At 24.2% G+C, this 19,923-nt stretch overlaps 1 protein-coding gene and 1 long non-coding RNA gene across 2 annotated transcripts; both read left to right on the top strand.

The window, feature by feature from the left end:
- The first annotated feature begins 5,892 nt into the window (after window positions 1–5,892).
- On the top strand, window positions 5,893–9,081 carry LOC145840873 (myosin light polypeptide 6-like). Its single transcript, XM_082948211.1, has 4 exons — window positions 5,893–6,018; window positions 6,458–6,592; window positions 7,446–7,636; window positions 8,403–9,081. Exons 1-4 carry the CDS (start codon window positions 5,926–5,928, stop codon window positions 8,437–8,439), a joined length of 456 nt encoding a protein of 151 aa, XP_082804337.1. The 5' UTR covers window positions 5,893–5,925; the 3' UTR covers window positions 8,440–9,081.
- Window positions 9,082–11,576: 2,495 nt separating this feature from the next.
- On the top strand, window positions 11,577–18,004 carry LOC145841668 (uncharacterized). The gene is made up of 4 exons (XR_014370146.1): window positions 11,577–11,591; window positions 13,067–13,125; window positions 15,606–15,781; window positions 17,879–18,004. It is a non-coding gene; the product is annotated as an uncharacterized LOC145841668 (long non-coding RNA).
- Window positions 18,005–19,923: the final 1,919 nt, after the last annotated feature.

Genomic DNA, 19,923 nt, shown 5'->3' with positions numbered 1-19,923 from the left:
TTATTGATATTTTGCCACAAAACTACTCAAAGTTAAAAGAGTATTTATACATTTTCAGTATTCAAGATCAAGACTCTTTGATTTTAAGATTCTAACAACTCTGCTTTGAAAACATATAAACCAGGTTTACACAGAAAGATAAAAAAAGTTAAACAATTTCGTTAGAAGTTATAAAATTTATTTATATTTTAAATCACATTATTTGTAAAATTAAAAATTCTAAGCAGCAGCGATTATAAATTAAGTTAGTTTATACGAAATCAGCTGTTTTTATTAAACGAGGAAGCATGATTGGGTTCTAGTTGTCAAAGTGCCAAATTCGACTAAAACTAATTTTAGCTGAACAAACATTAGTTTCCTTATTAGGCAAGGCACCCAAGCCTACTTTAAAGAGCAATTCCTCCATAAAAGAGATAAAAATAAGATAAGAATATCATAAACTTGAATTGTTAAGGAACAGATAGTGCTGATTTCAAAGTTTTCATTTGATTTATTGTTTGGATAGATATCAAATTAGTACCAGTTAAAACAAATTAAATGATAACATTAATAAATTTGTATAAAAAGCTCTAAGTTAACTTTTTATAATATCATGTGCCTAATTAAAAGTATTTAAAATATACATTAAACTAGGCTTAATTTTATAATACTTTCTAGGTAACTGTAATTTGTTTAATAATTTTGCAAATTACTTTTAATTAAATTACTTGCTTACATGTTAAATAAGCTTTAAAAAAAGTCATAACTCATAATACCAAGTTATTGGTTTGTGAGTTCTAAAATTTTTATCACTAAACTTAGTTTAAAGTTTTGTAATTAAAGGTTTGCTTGAATTACTATCATAACTTGTATTTTTTTTTATTAAAAGTGTTCAGCAAAAAAATGATTAGCATTTTCATTTGTTTCAAGTATTTTAGCGCTATTCTCAAAACTGTTCTCTAAATATTTAGTACTTTAGGTGTTAAAAAGATTTACTACTAACAATTTACTTGCAAGTCTTGGTAAATAGGTGGTCCACTATTTTTTTTTGCAAATTGATTTAATATTTTTTAAACTGTTTCACAAAAACTCAAGATCTTTATTTTATTATTATTGAAAAACTCTCATAGATAGACTCTCAAAATATTTGGTCCTAGGACCTGGTGCACAAAAAAAACCTTTTTGTGCACCAGGTCCTAAATATTTGGTCCTTGTAAAGTTGTTGATTACAGCTACCTTTCAACGTCCAGGACAATAATGTAAGTCCAGATATAAATAAGCAATCAAAGTTGGTGTTGATGGCTTCTTATAGAAAAATAAAAAGGTAAAATGTTTACTTTGAAAATGTTTTCTAATATATTTCAAAAATGTTTTTTTAAAAATTAACATTACTATATTACTTACCCTAAATACTTCAGAAAAAAAAAATTAAAAGAACTTCTTTTATTACAACACAATTTTTTTTCAATTTTACACTGAGTTTAATTTTAAATGTTTTTGATTTCTTACACAGAAAATTTTTCAAATTATTTAAAGATTTTTTGAAAAATCAGGTTCAGGTCAAAAAGCATATATTTTCAATGTCATTATACTAATTAAGAAAGTTTTTTTTACCTTAAACTTAATTTTAAACCAAAAATAGATCCTAAAACGTGTAATTTTGAAAACTTGGAAGAAATTTTGAAAACCTGAAGAAAATTTGCCAAAAACATTTGTCAACCCTGAGTCATGATATTTTTAAGTTTTTGAAAGTATCAGGATGACTTGGGATAGCTATATTGAATTTTTTTCAACTCAGGTTGATAGTTTTCTTTTGTTGTGAAAAACTCAAGATAGTATTATTATTTTTTGTTATTTACTTCAGCATTAAAAAAAATTGAATTAGGTTTAAATTAATGATTGCAATGTTTTTTTTTGTTATTTTATAATCAAACTTTGTATAGGGGGTTTCACCACATTTTTATAACGTTTTACTTGAGCTATCAGACAATTTTGATTATTAAAAAAATCAAATTAACTTTTGAGATATAAGCGATCAAAGTTGGTATTCTCAATAGGTTTCTAATAAAAGGCAAAAACTCAAAAAAAGACTATTTTATTTAAATATATCATCTCTTTTATTTTTAAATCGATCTTCTTCAAATTTTTACAGAAAATCCATTATTGAATTTAATGCAGGATATTTGTAATTTAAAAAACAAAATTAAAAAAAAAAAAAAACCAACTACTTTTTTGTTGTTTTTTCAATTTTTTTAATTTTGTTTACTACTTTTAAAATTGCAGCATTCAGAGTTTTTTAGACTATAAAAGGAGCATCTCTTAAAATTTGAGGTCTCTAGCTTTTTAAAAGCTTTTTTCTAAAAAGAGAAGATAGATTTTTAGTGATTTTTAAAATTTACAAGAAGATTGACCCTAAAAAACTTTGGGGTCTATTGGTTTGTATTGGAAACATTTTTACTAAAATTACTAAACTCAAAAGTTGAACAAGATTTTTTAGTTCTATAAAAACTAGCTTGTAATTTGTACTTACAATTTCATACAAGAGCCAATGATATTTTTAATATAATAAAAATGTTGGTCTCCCTTATGCCCAAGATGCACTCAAATACTTTAAAAGAATAAAAATTTAACTTTAATAAAGAATTAAAAAAAAAAACTCAGAATGACTCAGGACAGTTTTTTGACTCTAAGAGTGGCAACCCTAATAAATGAAAAACTTTTCAAAGCATATTTACTTTACATTTAAAAAATTTTCTTAAGTAAATTATTCCTCTTAATTTTCTAAAGTAATTAACTTTAAAGATGTGTTTTTAACAGTAAAACAATTTTTTGGAAATATTTCTAAAAAGATTATGGCTAAAACCCAATTCTTATATACAGACTGAAAGAGAAAGATTTTTAAAGAAATTGTAAATTTTCTTCCTTGAAAAGTTAAGCATTTGCACTTTCCATAAGAAACCTATTGAACTCTTAAACTTTTATTGCTTATATCTGAAAACATATTCTGAGTTTAAGACATAGTTAAGTTGAAAATTGGAAGCTGACATATTTGTGTAAAGTATAAAGTTTACTTTTGAGAAAAAGTAATTTCTTCTTTATTGGCTTACAAAGTAAATAGTTTAAAATATATTTATAATGTTTTAACTCAGGTTTGTAGTATTATTTTGTCAGCTGCATAAAATTTGTTTTGAATTTGTAGTTGTTATTACTGACAAAATATTCAAAACATATGATTATTAATGATTCAGAATTGAAAAAATAATTATTAGGGGCTCAACTAAAATAAGCAACTTAGACAAAAATAAAACACATAACATCTATCTACTAAATAATGTTTATAGTTTTAAATCATAGTTTTTTTTTGTGATTTGATCAAATACTCAACAATAAATGTTATTTGATTTCCTGGATTGTTACTCCTTAAGATAACACTTCTAAATGTAATTTGTCCCAATTTTAATTACAAATAATTTAAATTATGCCCCAAAATTTAATTAAAAAAAAAACGTTGTACTCAAATTTAGTTGAGGTCTAGTGTCTAATATTTAAAAAAATTAAATTGGCTAAAAAAAAGCTTTTTTTATTAAGGGCATAGGGGGTCCACCTTGATTTTTATAAGTTGATCTTATTCTATAGAGCTATTAGACATTTATAACTGAGCAAAGTTGTAGACCTCAATAGGTTCCTAATGGAAGGCGCAAACCAAAAACGCATAAAAGGACTATTTTATTAAAAATTATATTCTCTTCATTTTTTAATCAATTTTCTTCAAATTTTTACAGAAAGTTCATAATTAAATTTAACAAAGATATAATGCAAAATTTATTTTAATTTTGAAATTTAGAATTTTTCTTAAAAAAAAACCACCTATTTTTTATCTAAAACTTTTGTTTTTTAATATTTTAAAATTACAATGTTCAAAGTCTTTTAAACTATATAAAAGAAAAAGGTTTCCTGAATGTTTAAGGCCTCTAGCTCAAAAAATGAAGGAGATAATAGATTTTTAGTGATTTTTAAAATTTCTGAGAAAATTTACCCCAAAAAATTTGCAGTCCATATGTTTGTATCGGAAACTTTTTACAAAAATAACAATGTCTCAAAAGTTAATAAGATATTTAATTCTACAAAAGTTGGGCCTGTAGTTAGTAGTTTCTATAAAACAAATGTTATTTTTAGTAAAAAAACATGCTACCCTCCTATGCCCGCAAGCAACTTTTAACAATTAAAATTTTATACAGTATAACAGACTTTCATTTTATTTAAAACAAAGTAATTTTTATAAAAAGTTTCATTTACAAACCTACTTCAAGAACACAATTTCTCTATTGTCAAATTTTCCAAAGATATCAAAAAATCACTTAAAACTACCTTTTTTTGAGTTTTGATGTTTGACCTCAAGTTTTCTAGAAAATTTAGTCTTCACAGGATTTAAAATAGTTGAGAACAAAAAATTTTAAGACCAAGAAGAAAAATAATTACAGTTGGTTTTTCTAAATTTATTTTTGTTTAAATTTTATTATTTTAAGAGACACAATTACGCTGTTTCACTGCAAAACGGATTTTCAAACTGTAAATTTGTAATAAAATAATGAAAATTAATAATAAAAATTATGAAATTTAGACATAAAAAGTATTGAAAATACTGTTCTAAAATTGTGAAGAAAACATAATTCTACTAAAGACATTTTTTTACTCTTGTATAACACCTACAATAAAATAATATATGAAACCTTCAGTCTTTGTTATTTTTTTCTATAATTATTTCAATAATAGCTAATGTTAATTTCTAATTTTAAAGGCTAGATGCATTATTGTCTAAAGCTGTGCTTCTGAAATGGGGTTCCGCGGAACCCTAGGGTTCCGCGACGCCTCTCAGGGGTTCCGCGAAGCCTTTCGAAATTTAAAAAAGAACATTTATTTAATTAAACATTTTATGTAAAATTAAGATTAGGGGTTCAGCGGAAAAGTTGAACTTTGGAAAAGGGTTCCGCCACTAGAAAAAGGTTCAGAAGCACTGGTCTAAAGAAACGTATGAAAATTATTTTGTTTGAGAAAACTTCCACATAATCTTTTTAATTCTAATTTGTACAATTATGTTTTCCACAAAACTTTTAAAAGCTTAGTTTATTTTATCATGAAAAGTTGTATGAATTATGTTATTATAGTGACTGAAAAGTTATATAAATTTAAAAATTTATACAGGGTTGCTAAAAAGCCTAGAATCCTCAAAAACCTGGAATTAAAAAAGTTTTGCAAAATAAAATACCTAGAAAAATTGATAGTTCATTATGTGTTTTTAATAATTATTTCCTGCATTAAAAATGAAGTAGTAAGTAAATACCAAAAAATTAGTATTGTTCTCATTAAAATTCTATATTTTAGTAAAATGCATAAATATTTCTATATGTTTAGCAAAAATTATAGCTAAATTAAGTTAGTTTATGAATATGTTGAGTATATAACTGTAAATAAGTATAGTTAGTTTATTTAAAGTGAGTCTGACTGTTTTATGTTTTATTAATTGTTTTTTTATTTACTAAGTTGTTAGCAGTAAGCTTTTTCATACAATAGACATAATTGCTTTGTTGTTATCTCTAAATAAAAAAACAAAAACTACTGCTATTGCTACAGGTCAAATTTAATTTAAGTATATTAACAACCTAATTAAAATAATAAAAAAACATTATACATTTTGACCAAAATAAAGTACAGCAAAATTATTTTGTTTCAAACATTTATTAAAAAGTATTTAATAAGTAGTGTTTAGATATTAGTTGCAGTTGAGTTTATTTAATTAAAATTTGTTTCTTATAAAGTTATATTGACAGTTTTGCTTTTAAATCTCATACCAAACTTTTCTTCACCATGTTACACAATTTAATTTATACAGGGTTAATTTTTGAAACATTCCCACAGAATTAATATATAAATAATAAAACCACAAAAATGAGCAGCTTTTCAGATGAGCAACTCTCAGAGTACAAGGACTTCTTCTCCCTATTTGACAAAACTGGAGAAAACCGCATTGCTTACTATGAGGTGGCTTATTGACTATTTATAAGCACATAAACACATTGCTTAATATGAGATAAACAGTAATGTATATTTTTGATTTGATTAATGAATATTTTTTTGTTAATTGCAGACTTACGTAAATTTCCGATGTATGTACCATTAAAATGTATTATAATTTTGTAAATATGAAAATTACAAATGATTTTAAGTAAAATTCTACAAAAGTAGCAAGTATAATTTAGTTATTTAAGCAGCTTATATAATATTCAAATATGGAAAAATTAATAGTTTTTGTTGCAGCTTAAAATAAATCTTCAAAAAAATATTTTTAACTTAAACAATATAGCCTATTAATTATATGTTGGTTAGTTTTGTTATAATGGATAGTTAAATAAATAAAAAAAAGTTTTGTAAAAACAAAGCATTTTTGAATGATTTACAAGTTAAGTTTTTTTAACTGTAGGTGGGAGAATGCCTTCGCGCTTTTGGAGAAAACCCCACCAATGCAGAGGTTATGAAGGTGTTGAACAACCCTTCTAATGATGAGATGAACAGCAAAATGGTCACCTTTGACGAGTTTCTCCCAATGCTGGCACAGGTATTAGCTGGTTTAATTTTAAAAGCTTAATGTTTAATCTTTTTATTACACAAACTTTTATAAATAATAATTGGTATTTAATAACTTAATCTCTTAATCTTTAAAATGATTTCTAACAAGCAGGCACATATGATCGTTTTGGCTTTGATTATTAATAAGTTTTTTTTTTTAATAAAAGTTGTTTGCACTAAAAATCATATCTTTAGAATTTTCAAGTGCTTTTAGTTTTGAATATTTCTGTACTTACATTGTCTTAATTTAAACAAAAAACAGTAAAATAAAAATATAAAGCCAAATGAGTAAAAAGCCTAAATTTTTGACCTTTTTAAAACGACCTTAAAAATGATTTTGTTAACAAATAAAAAAAAATTAAAGGTTTTTGTAACATCATATTATGTGTTAAAACCAAAATTGTTAATTGTCCATTATTTGTTTAGCATTTATTTATGTTTCTTTGAAACCACGTTAAAGTAAAAGATGGTTTTCTGAAACTAAATTTATTACAAAAATGTCATAAAATAAGGATAAAAAAAATACTGTATTTTTAAATGCAAATTAGGGTAAAGTTAAACAGTTCAATAAAATATAATTTTCTTTTATTTCTACCAAATATTTTCAAACATCCCCAGTATAATCTCAAATACTAATAATTCTCTGTATAAAACCCAATAACAAGAATCTTAATTTAAAGACAAATTTAAAGCTCAAAAGACTTCAGTTACCAAATTTAACAGTGATAATGAAGTATAAGTTTAACATATTATCTTCAAATATTTGAGTCCGAAACCCGTAACCTTGTATTAAGGTCAAATGTCAGTCAAGGATCTATTTAAATTTAAATTAATTTCAAAAGGTCAAGCGTCAGTCGCAAGAAACTTCAGTTGACGACATGAACGAGGGACTCCGTGTGTTCGACAAGGAGAACAATGGAACCGTCAGTGCCGCCGAACTGCGTCACGTTCTGTGCACGTTGGGAGAAAAGTTGTCAGAGGAGGAAGTTGAACAGTTGCTTCAGGGGCAGGAAGACAACAACGGTTGCATCAGGTAGATTTGTCATTGGTTGATAATTATTTTATTTTAACTGAAAATATAAACTTTTCTTTTCTAACTACATTCAATTAACAGCTTTTTTATATCTTAAGGTGGTTGGGCTAAATTGTTTTTTAACAATTTTCTATTAGTTGTAAGTAGTTTAGTGGATATCATGAAGGATGAAAACTTCATAAGGACTTTTGATTTATAAATGTACTTTTTAACAAGCCATATTGCTTGCATAAAGTGCGAATTAGTAAGATTAAATTTTCTATGGTATATCTAATTGTATGTTTTTATTTTCATCTCAAATACTTGAAATATTTCATTTTATCGATTTCCAAATAGTTCTGAATAAATATTTTTTATTTAAATGTAAGTTATATAACATAAATAAATATATAACTTTTTTACAATTTCATCAGATAAGATAACTTCATGAAAACACTTAACATATATTTTAAACAAATCATATTTCTTTCATCTAATACAATAAATAATTTAATGAAAGACATTTCCATATTTGTCCAGTTACAATTAAAATTATGTTTATATTTTCATCAGGTACATAATAATAATAATAATAATAATAATAATAATAATAGTAATAATAATAATAATAATAATAATTATAATAATGTTAGTAATAATGTTAGTTTTTCAAGTGTTAACTTATTTTAATTATTTCTCTTTTGACCACTTTTAATAAGTTAAAAATAAATCATATAACTTAAATCTTTTTTAAAGGTATTTTTTTTAGCATAAATATTATCATCAGGTACGAAAACTTCATCAGGATGGTGATGGAAGGATAAACATGTTGAATGTTGAACTTCGGGGGATTTTATGAACACACGGGTGTCTTCTTAAAATATGAACTTAATTATGTTTTCAATATAGTTTTGTGTATAAAGTCTATTATGTAACATTTAATGCTTTCGATGAAGTAAATCTTACTGTACTTAACATTTCAGCTAATACCATAGCTTCCAAAATAAAATAGTTTTCTATAAATTTACAAGAAAGTAATAAAGTATTTTATATATTTGCATTATTAACTAAATTATGTGATTTTTTAACATTTATTATTTAGACATCCTTGTTTTTTTGTAAGACCCCAGTTGTTGTGTATTTTTTGCAATGACGTGCATTTTTGTATTTCTCAGGTGTTGATGCCTTGAATTTTATATACTTTCTAATGATGTGATCACCTTTTTTTTTGTTAATTTTTTTTCTCAAGTGCACCGCAGTATAAGTTGTCAAAATAACATTCTAAAAAATATTTCTACGTGCTTTACTTGCTTAAATGTATAATTTGTATTTGATACAACTTCTCTGAATTAAAGATTAAAATTTTCATGGTACATTCAGTTGTTAATTATTGTTTTTGCATCTCAAGTTATTTGAACTGTTTCATTTTTATCCATTTCCAATTGGTTGTAAATAAATAATTTTAATTAAAACAGACGTGTATTTGATATATTTACAGTTTTAAAGGTTTTCCTGAATACAATCCTGAATTCAGGTTTGTTTTGTTTTTATTTTTGCTATTGTAGTTAGTAGCCTAAATTATGTAGTAGATAAAGTATTAAATCTTTTTATTTCTACTGTTTTTAAATTTCTTAGTAATTTTACTTTTTTCTAAGATTTGTATGGGTAATCTAAAACCGAGTAATTTTTATAGTATGTATAACTTTTTCAAAATTTATTTTACACATAATTGTCAAAAAACAATACCGAGATAACATGGGAATTTAGGAGTTTTCAAAATATTCAGAGCTAAAGTTTTGATTTGTTGTTCTGAGTAATCTTGGAAAGGTACTGTATTGTATGGTTGCTATAACTTGAGTTTTTTTGAATACTACATCATTTATATTTGATCATCTGGTGCTGAAAAATTGAATGTAATTAAGTTTCACAACCACTAAGGAAGTTTTATGTATATCATCTCTGCTTTGAGATAAAAGTTTACAACTGGCCACAAAGTTTAAGCCAGTTGACATAAACACTGTGCTAATATAAATTTCAAGAATTAAACTGAGAGTTAAAAAATATACATCATTGTCAACATCTATCTTGGTTTTGAAAGTATGAGTGGACTGAAGTTAACACTCATTTAAACATATTATGAAGGTTTTCCAGCTTTCAGCTTGTTTTTATTTTCAGCCTATAAAGTTTGTTTAGTAACATAACAAAATATTTAAGAAACTTAGAGTTCTTCACCAGTTTTTTTGGGTTAATAATTGATATATTTACTGCTGGGAATATAATGACATATTTAGTGCATGAGTTCCAAATACAATTTTTACTACAAAAGCTTTTAGATTAACTACTTTAATATAGGGTTTCCACAAACTCTTAATACTAACTAGCTTAGTTTTAACTTTTTTATAAAATCCACGTTTTTTGCAAAACTTATGCTACCCTTTTGATATTTTTTCTCAATCTCAGACTAGTTTTTTAGCCTTGGAAACGTTTTTAAAATTATTTTGGAATGTTTTATAAATTCAGGCTAGTTTGATATTTTTTAGCGATACTCAGGTTAGTTTTTTTTTAAGTTTAACTACTCTTTTTTCTTAAAAGTTTATTTTTTATCAAGTATCTTTGTCAATACTTGAATATTTATAGGTTTTTACGACTGATTACATTAACTTTTTTCAGTTTGTCGCTTTTTTTTAACTTTCTTGTAAACTCTTCATGCGAGACTAATGTAGTTCCTCAAAGAAAAGGCAACTCTGATAGTTTCAAAGAACTAAATTTAAGAAGTTGAATGTAGCATGTGTAATAACTAAGAAGTTAAATGGTCAAATTTAACGAAAATTGAAAACGTCTTGAAATTCTTGCTTGTTACAAAAGGATTATTTTCCAATTTAGCTTATTTTATAAATACATAAGTTTCTTGATGCTTTACATTGCTACAAAGCATTACAATAAGATATGTTTTCAAATTAACATAAGTTTGTTTTGTAATATTTCAAAATGCATCCAAACCTTACCTTACACTTCTTAGTTTGAATTAAGTTCATGATTTTTCCAGAAAACATTTTTGAAAAGTTTTCAAACTTCCATTATAACAATTCAAATAGACATTTAGAGAAACTAAAATAATTTTTAGTAAAAAAATTGAAAATTAAACTGTGTTTATTACATATTTGTTAAAGTTAGGTTACTGATGTAGTTAGTAGCAATAAAGTTTTAGTAATTTTATACTAATAAACTTTTAAGTTTTTATAAATAAAATTTTATGCTCTTTAAAATTTTTAAGTTTTGTAGTTACAAATTTCTTTTAGGTGAATTAAAGTGTCTAAACTTCAAAATTGTAATTTGTATAACTATTGTTTTAGCTTTGTTTTCTTAATTGCTGTAGTAGTAGTGTTTTTAAATATCAGTTAACTTGTTAAAAGTAATATGATGCTAAGTTTTTAAAAATTTTCAAATTTAAACGTTTAAATAATAGTATCAGTGGATTAAATAAAATTTTATATTCTAGCTACTTGAAGTGCATGTTTAGCAAACAACTCAACTGAAAACAAATATCAGCAAATTTGGTATAAATCCAAATATAAGACATTAAAAGTTAAAAATTAAGCCTGGATAAACTAGTTTGTGAGCTTTCTAGAAGACGCATCACATTGGTATTTGCTTGCAGTGTTTGCGCATTGGCATGTTGTTTTTACTGTTTGTTTTGAGTTTTTCTTGAAATTTTGCTGAGATAACACACTTTTTATTAAGAAGTTATATGTTAGTGTTTATTTTTTGTTACATAAAATTTATAATCTTATAAGTAAGTTGGTTTTAAAACTTTTTCACAAGTGCTACTGTGGATTTTATTTTAGTTGCAGTAAGATACTTGAGATAATTACTTGAAAATAATTTTTGGTTAAGAAAGTTCTACAGTTTGAAATTAAACATTTTAAATTGTTTGAATCTAAGCAGTAAAAAATTTGGATAAATGAGATTAACTGAAGTAAGTAATTTATTTTTATTGAAATCTATCTATAAGTTATTGTAATGGTGTATATTTTGTTTTGTTGTAAAAACAGTCAAAGGTCAGCTAATATTAAACAAAAATAGTTAACAATTATTGAAAAAAAATTGTTGTAATGTGGAAAGGTGTTTTAATTTTATGAAACAGTTTTATCCTAATTTTTGTCTGTTATTTATACTTTCTGATAAAAATGAGGGTCAATCACATCACAAATTTTTATTAAATAGGTTGTTGTTAAATGTTTCAGTTTCCAATTTTATCATAGTTTTATCAGTATTATCATAATAACTATATTATTATTATTTTTTATTTTAGTTTGATATAAATTTTTTATACTTGTCTCCAACTTTATAGGTTGTCACCATTGGTAACTTTAAGCTTATAGCAATTCTTATTGAGTTTTATAAAAATACATAAACATGTATAACTTAATTTGATACTAAACTATTTTTTCAATGAGACAGAACCATAATACTTTAGTGGATTCAAACGTTACAAGCTTATACAGTTAAAAAAATTTTTTTTTGATGCATTTTTTATGATACATGATGGACTAGCAAGCGGTCATTGTTTTATAAAAAAAAATCCTATCAGTTTTTATACATGTTATACTGAATTTACTGTTGTAATTTATTATCATTTTAGAAACCAGAGGCTTAAAATGCAGCCAATGTTTAATTTTTTAGATGTTCAAAATTAACCTAAAATGTTGTATAATTTTATTCTTAAAATTTTGATCTTTTTAAACTACACATGAATTTCTAAAGTTTTTGCTTAACTTGTTCAACTTTTTTTGAATACTATATAGAGCTGGGTTTGCCAATGTGGACTTAATCTTCCCAGGAAAGTGATTTTGGCTATCAGGGACAATAATCAGTAAGGGGATGAAAAAGTAAATGGATAATAAACTTGTACAAGGGGCAATAAAAAAAAGACAAATTGGAAATTATGAAAAATGTATTGGAAATCCTGGTAATGAATTAGAAAAAATATATAATAATTTGTTTGAAAACTCAGGAATTTAGATATTTTTTGTTTTTAAAGTTGTTTAATACAAGCTTTGAAAATTCAACAGTACTTATACGGCAATTTAAGGGCACATTGAGGGTTTTGTAACTTTAAAAGCCAGTGATAAATACATCAAATATTCCCCAAGCTAGAGCACATAGTAAGAAGGCTAGAAGAATTTTAACGAATGTTACATTTTTTTTTTCTGTACAGGTTTCGTTACCTGACAAGAATACAAATGGATTTAAAAGAGTGAATATATCTACAAGATGATTTATGAAATGGAAACGGAAAACAATCTTTTTATAATCTAAAACTAGTTTGATAATGTGGCAAATTAACACTTAAAATGTAATTGCATATTTTACAAACTTGTATATACTTTGTATTGTGTACGTTTTATAGTTTTAAACCTTTAATTTTGTAAATTTATTTTTTAATTTCAGGTTCTCATAAATGAAACACAAAATTTGGTGGTAAAGCCCTCATGGGTCACATATACAAGGTATTTGAATTACTTGCAGGCATTTGAAAAATGTCATCTGCATGAATATGATTTGTGTGACGTCATAATACAAAATACAGTTTGATATTTTAGATATCAACTCTGCATGCGATTTTCTAATTAACATTGGTGTTTTACAAGTATGCTAACTTGACAAAATGACTGAGATTAAGTTTAAACTCATAATTTAAAAATTATAATTTGATTAGTTTTCAACACAGGTATTTTCAACTTAACTAAGTATAAACAAAAGTTAATTTTAGATAATTTAGTCAGGTTGCAAATTTTGTATTTTTTGTGTGCAGTTTTAAATACAGTTAAAACTTGGATAAAATTGTAGTTGTAATTTTTGAAAGTAATTAAAAGTCTTATAAGCAATAAAAATGCATTAATTTTATTATATGGCCCAGTATAATATTTGTTTAAATATTACAGAATGTAATACTAAAAGTATTTTCAGTAATTTCTCGAGTAAAAAATATTAATACCAAGTTTAGATTTACTATAGTTTGAATTTAATTAGAAATATTTTAATTGGTAAAATTTAATAACATCTTGTAAACAAATTAAAAATCTGGAAGTTTTACAATAAAAAATGACTTTGTTAAACAACTTTACACAAGCTCTATTAAAGTAGTGGACGAAATTCTTATTGTAATATTTATACTATGCTATACATAGGAAATATATTTTATTAATTTAAAAAATTGATATCAAAATATAGCTTATAGGTAGCTTATTTTACTGCTCAAATTTTAAATTCTCGATTTATTTCAAACTTTTCAGTTTAATTTTGAAAGAGAAAAGGTTTTGTACACTTGACGTATCATACTTTAAAGTTATTTCTTCTAAGCTGCATCACAAAATTCAATCAAAGTTTTAGCATTACTAACATAAAATGATTTAATATTTGGTATATAAAGTTAAGTCTGTTTAAATCAAAACTTTTTTTAATGTTTACTGTATACATACTCTTTTTAAATGAGCAATTGAAATATTTTTTTATGAATAATTTTAATTTAATTAAAAAAAAACTTCAATTTGAAATATTTACATTTTTAATTACATTTAAGAACATTATGTGTACCTGTTTACAAACAATACGTGATCTAAGTAATTTTTTAAACAATCATTTAATTTGTACTATAATACTTAAATCTAATCTTTCTACACTAGCTCATATAGATTATTTCGTTAAGATGAAGCACTTATTTAATCAGTCTTAAATGTTTTGTAATGAAAATTTTAAAGTTAAATATTTGAAAGTTTGATCAATATTTACCAATAAAGTTCATATTTTATTATTTGTTTAATTGTGTATCAAAACCTTTTCTCAATAGGTTTACCACAGGAAATTAACTATCAATTAACAGTATGTAACAAGTACTCGTATCAACGCAGTTTTCAATTGATAATACACTTCCTGGTTAAAAAATAAATAAATTTATTTTATAAAAAAGTTTTGAATTTTTGTTTAAAGCAAGTTCTTAAACCACAAAGTATTTTATCAGCGTAAAACATCTTCAAATAATAAAATTTGAAAAGTATGTAATTCAAACACTACACATTTTACAAAGCTATTGTGAAATTGTTTCATGAAAAAGTTTGTGTTTGAACTCACTTCCGTGAAATTGATTTAAAAAATCTTTTTTTGAAGTTAAATTAATTTCGTATTTTTCTTTTTCTGTGTTTTGAAAATTAATTTAGCATGAAATTTTTTTTCACAAAAATAAACATTAGCAGTTGGCTTATATAGTATCAAATATTTTCTGCTTTAATTACTTAATTCAATCTAACAATATACATTTTCATTTTACAGATATTTAATTAGCTTATAATCAAATTGAAAATCATGAACTTTATTGCTAAAACAATCCTGTAAGTCGATTTAAACTTTTTTAAAAATTAACGTTTATAAATTCAAAATTTGTTTGAAATTAAATAGTTTCTAAATAAATAGTTTGATTTGTTTATATTTTTTAGTAAATATAAGCTGTTTTCTATATAAATCGAATAAAATATTTTGATCAAGTAGTTAATTTTGTAGAAATAGATTTTATGCTTGAACTATAAATTTTATATACATTTCGAAAGTATCTAAAACTTTTATGCAGTATATTTAAATATTATATAATTTGAAAAGTATAAATAAAAAACAATTTAAAACTTACAGTATTGCTATTAGTGTTATTGTTATATTAGTAAAAATGTAGTTGATGTATCTATTTTTGTAAGTTTTTCAATAACAAAAAATATTACTAAAATTTTTTTTGTTTAACTTTTTGAAAATTAGCCAATTGAAGTATAAATTATTTTTCGTGAATTTAAATTTTTATAAAAAGAAATCTGTTATGTATTTAAGAAGGAAAATTTGTATAGAAATCTTTGTACTGAATCCTTATACTTTATACTTGTTATTGTGCATTCTCTTGTTTTAATTATGTAAAAATATAAATTAATTAAACTATTTCTTACTTCAGCATAGTCCTGGGAAGTGTGCTCGGGTTGATCTTGCTATTGTGCATCCTTCTCTGCTACTGTTGCCGCACCCGCAAGAACGTCCACAACACCACGTACGTACACCAGCCTCCCACGGTAGTTAACATGCACCAGACGCCACCTGCACCTACTGGCGTCGTCATCTACAAGTAGACTGGTTAGTTTATTTATATGAGGTTAAACATGAAATTTCAACAGAAAATATTTAAGTAAACAGAATAAAACATTATTACTCATGTTAGCTCCTACTGGTGTCATTATCTGTAAGTAGATTAATTAGTTTTTGTAGATTATTTTAAGTCCTTTAAAGCTATTAAAATTGAAAATAAATCAATTTGTAAAAGCCATATTTAAATAAATTAGAAAAAGTTTGTTTCACTAAATTGAGTGTTTATTTGAGTATTTTAATTATTTAATTAAATATGTACATGCAAACATTTTAGCAAACAATATTATACTCATACGAACATAATTAAAAAAATGTTTAAGTAAAGAAAATTAAACATTATTACTCAGTGCCTTTGATGTAATCAAGTAAAAGTATTTTTAATAAATCAGCAAGTCATTTACAAATTTTTTCTGATGATTTTTGATGATTTCAAGATGATTTTTGTTGCGATCATTAAAAAAATAATGTTTAAGGTTTAAAAAGTAAGGGGGTCTAAAATAACAAACATGAGAAACATTATTTTATTAAGAACCCCTAAACCCCTTAAAATATTTATATTTTTTTTAACTTAGATTGTTACACTTACTTTTAAATAAACCATTGATCTTAAATAGGTAGTTGATTACAAAAAAAATGTGCCCCTTTATGAATGCATTGTCTATTTTAAAATATTTTCTTTTAATAATTACTGTAGTTCATTAATTTAAATGTCAAGCTAGATTTATCAGAAATTCTAATAAAAAGATTTTAAAATTTTTAAGCAAAGTTCTAATGAAAAAATCATTTAATAAGCACTACTTTTTACTAAAAATCAAATTAAGAGCAAATTTAAAATGTTTTTTATAAAAAAGCAAGCTGTTTATTTTATTACAATTGTATAAAGTGAAAGTTAAGTAAACTTAGTTTTATTAAGATAAAACACATGTTACAATTTTAATGAAGAAATAAAAAAACATTTAAAAAATATTATTTTAACTTAGAGTTTGGAGAACTTAAATTGTTTTAAAGTATAAAAGGAGTTGTCATAAAATACCACAAACTTAAAACACTTACATACTTACAAGTTTAAAACAGAGAATCATAATGTGTTCAGGTGTTGTACTGTTGAACAAAACTTTTACTAAACTTGTAAAGTACATAAATTTTTCTTTTTCTTTAGAAAATTTTAAACTTTGAAAGCTATTTTTCAAGTATTTTAATTTATATTCTAAAATGAACAATGCAAATTACCTAGCGTTTTTTATAAAGAATGTTTTTTATACAAAAAAAATATATAGTTCCTTAAGTATACTATAACTTTTAAGTTTCAAATTTATTAAATGTAAAAAAATCACTTGTATTTTTAGGTTGTTTCAGAAAGTATATGTATATGCTGTTTGTAATATTACATAAATCGAATCATTTAAAACCTAAGTTAACTTTTTTTTGTATAGTGTTGAAATATTATTATTTCTTATTATTTATTTTAAAAGTATTGATTTAAATTTATATTATATAGACGAATACAATAAAAAGTTACACTTAATAAAGAGTTACACCTTAGGCTACATTCTCTAATACATTTGCACAGTAGTTATGATTATTTTTAGACATTACAGTCAAGTTTTTTATATTAGACATGAAAAATTGTTTTATACACAAAAACTTTTATTGTCTATATCAGATGTTATGTCTTTACAAAATTAAACTGTTTCACAAAAGTTGTACTTTATTTTGTATGTCATAATTCACAAAAAATGATATGTAATATAGTTTTTAAAAAAACACTACAATTAAATGTTATGTGATGCTTATTTATTATTTATTATTTATGGATATTATAATCTATTATATTTTACAAACTTTAAAACCTTTTAAATTGTTTAAGTAATCAGTTTATTAAAATAAACTTTTGTTATACTATTTAGAAGTTATTGTTTTATGTGATAACATTTAAAGCCCTTAATACTTTCATAAAGGATTTTGTTTTTAATTTCCACATGCTAGGGAACTTTTAAAAGTAGCATAAGTGAAGTAAAAAATAACATGGTTTTATATTAATAATTTTTAAATTTGTTTGGATTTAACTTGACTTTTATTTTTTAGGTTTCATTCCTCAACAATCAACAAAGTGCTGCTATTTTTGTTATTTTTATGCAATTCAGTTAAATTATTATTCAAGTTTTTGTTAAATCAATGTAGTTATGTACTGAAATTATGTTATTAACCTGCCAATTATGTTACTGCATTACAAACTATGTTTTAGAAAATTACTTAGTACATTTTAAATCTGTTTGAATTTTAAGTTTTTGTTGCAATACTAATAGAACTAACTATTTTGTTATTTTTTACATCTTAAAAAAGTTACAAATATGTTCTATATTAAAAAACTCAAAACATTTATTTTTGAAGTTTTTTAATTTTTATAATTTTGTTGAGTATGTATTTTATAAACTTAAAGAGTGATGTTATGTTAGTATCTATTCTATACTCGCTGTAATTAGTAACATTATTATTTTACCTACTCAAACAAACACAGTAAATTCTAAGTAGAATTAAGAAACATATGCGTAATGAAAATTTAAGGTTAGCTCTAAGAAAGTCTTAAGCAAAAGTCTTTAGTTGTATTTGTTAGATTTTTAGGATAAAATCCATAAAAACCCATAGTCAGTTTTCGTTTAAAACCACAACAAAAATTATATTACTTTCTTAATATATGAAGTTCTGATATCTTAATTTAATAAATCAATCTTTCTGATGAATTTAAAAATAAAAGACATTAAAAATTTAGCTTTACTTTAAGTAACTGTATTGTATATGTTAGCTGAATTATAAAGATTGTTATTATCTAGGTATTTGAACTAAATATCTAAACTAAGAAAAATGTACATAAGTAGTATATATAATCTGAAAGTTATAACAAATACTTACAAGCCAATTAATATCACTATTTAATACAATGATACCGAACAGATTCTAGACCACGGTTTCTTAAAATTTTTGGTTTCCTTAAATAAAAGGATCCCTCTGCTATGGCCCTTCCAACAAAATACTATACCATTAAAAGCGCCTAGGACCTTTTTCTCTTTTCATCAACTACTCAATATCTAGTGTAAGTTTCAAATTATAGCCTTATGGCTCCTTCTTTTACAGCTAATGGCCAAATTTCTCAAAATTGTTCCAGAATATCTAGTATAAGTTTCAAATCTACCATTGAAAATGCCTCAAACCTTTGCTCTTCATCATCAACTTCAGAATATCTAGTGTACTTTTCAAATTCGACTTCATGGCTCACTTTGGGAAATCCTGTTCTAGTCACACGTGTTCAAGTTTAAAATAAAAATAGCATATAATATTTATCTTCATTTAAATGATAGTTTTATAAGCGCCGCCTGATTACTGATTTTTTAGTTTTAAAAAGTAATTGATTTTATAAATAACATTTCTTTATTTTTGTTCTCAACTGTTTAATATTTTTTTGACTGGTAGAAGCCTATTAATATAAAATATACTTTTGTGACAGACTACAAGTTTAGTGTTTTTGATTATTTTGATTAAAAAAGTATAAAAATTTAGTACAGGGTTCAAGACCTCAAGCAGACACTTGTGACATTTATTTGAGAGTAATGTTCCAATCGATAAAGTACTTTCGACTAAGACTTATCAAATAATGTATATTAACATATTAAACTGACCTGAAATAAAATTAGATAATATACTTTTATGTAATAATTAAGTTTAATTTATTAAAATACAGTTTTTGATAAGTCATCGACGAAAAGAACTTTGAAATTTATATAGAAATTTGTTTTGCTATACTTTTTGAATCATATATGCTCCTGGAAAAATTGTTCAAATTAAAAGTATATAGCTTTATACAGTGTCCGCGAGGTCGATCAAGTCAAGAAAAAATTTCAAGCAATTTGCTAAGCATATTAAAACGGAACACGCTCAGTTCTAACCCGCTCACAATTCTCACCCGATCACTTTAAAGTGTATAAAAAAATAAACTGATCAAGGGTTAGGGGTAACAGTGATGTTAAAAAAAAAAACAATACGACAACACATAGATGATTAAAAATAAAAAGAAAGTTTCGGTTTGGATTTGATCGAGTGAGAATTGATCCGAGTGGGAATTGTAAGTATACCTG

Source organism: Thalia democratica, chromosome 7, assembly GCF_965202585.1.
Source record: "Thalia democratica chromosome 7, ktThaDemo2.hap1.1, whole genome shotgun sequence".
Lineage (NCBI taxonomy): Eukaryota > Metazoa > Chordata > Thaliacea > Salpida > Salpidae > Thalia > Thalia democratica.
The sequence above is the reverse complement of the archived record's forward strand: the minus strand, read 5'-3'. Positions and strand labels throughout refer to the sequence as shown.

Excerpts from the sequence above, each read along its gene's own strand:
- LOC145840873 (XM_082948211.1), top strand. The coding sequence starts at position 5,926 with ATGAGCAGCTTTTCAGATGAGCAACTCTCAGAGTACAAGGACTTCTTC. Across the intron at positions 6,019-6,457 it reads ACCGCATTGCTTACTATGAG|GTGGGAGAATGCCTTCGCGC; the intron begins GTGGCTTATTGA and ends TTTTAACTGTAG. Across the intron at positions 6,593-7,445 it reads TTCTCCCAATGCTGGCACAG|GTCAAGCGTCAGTCGCAAGA; the intron begins GTATTAGCTGGT and ends TAATTTCAAAAG.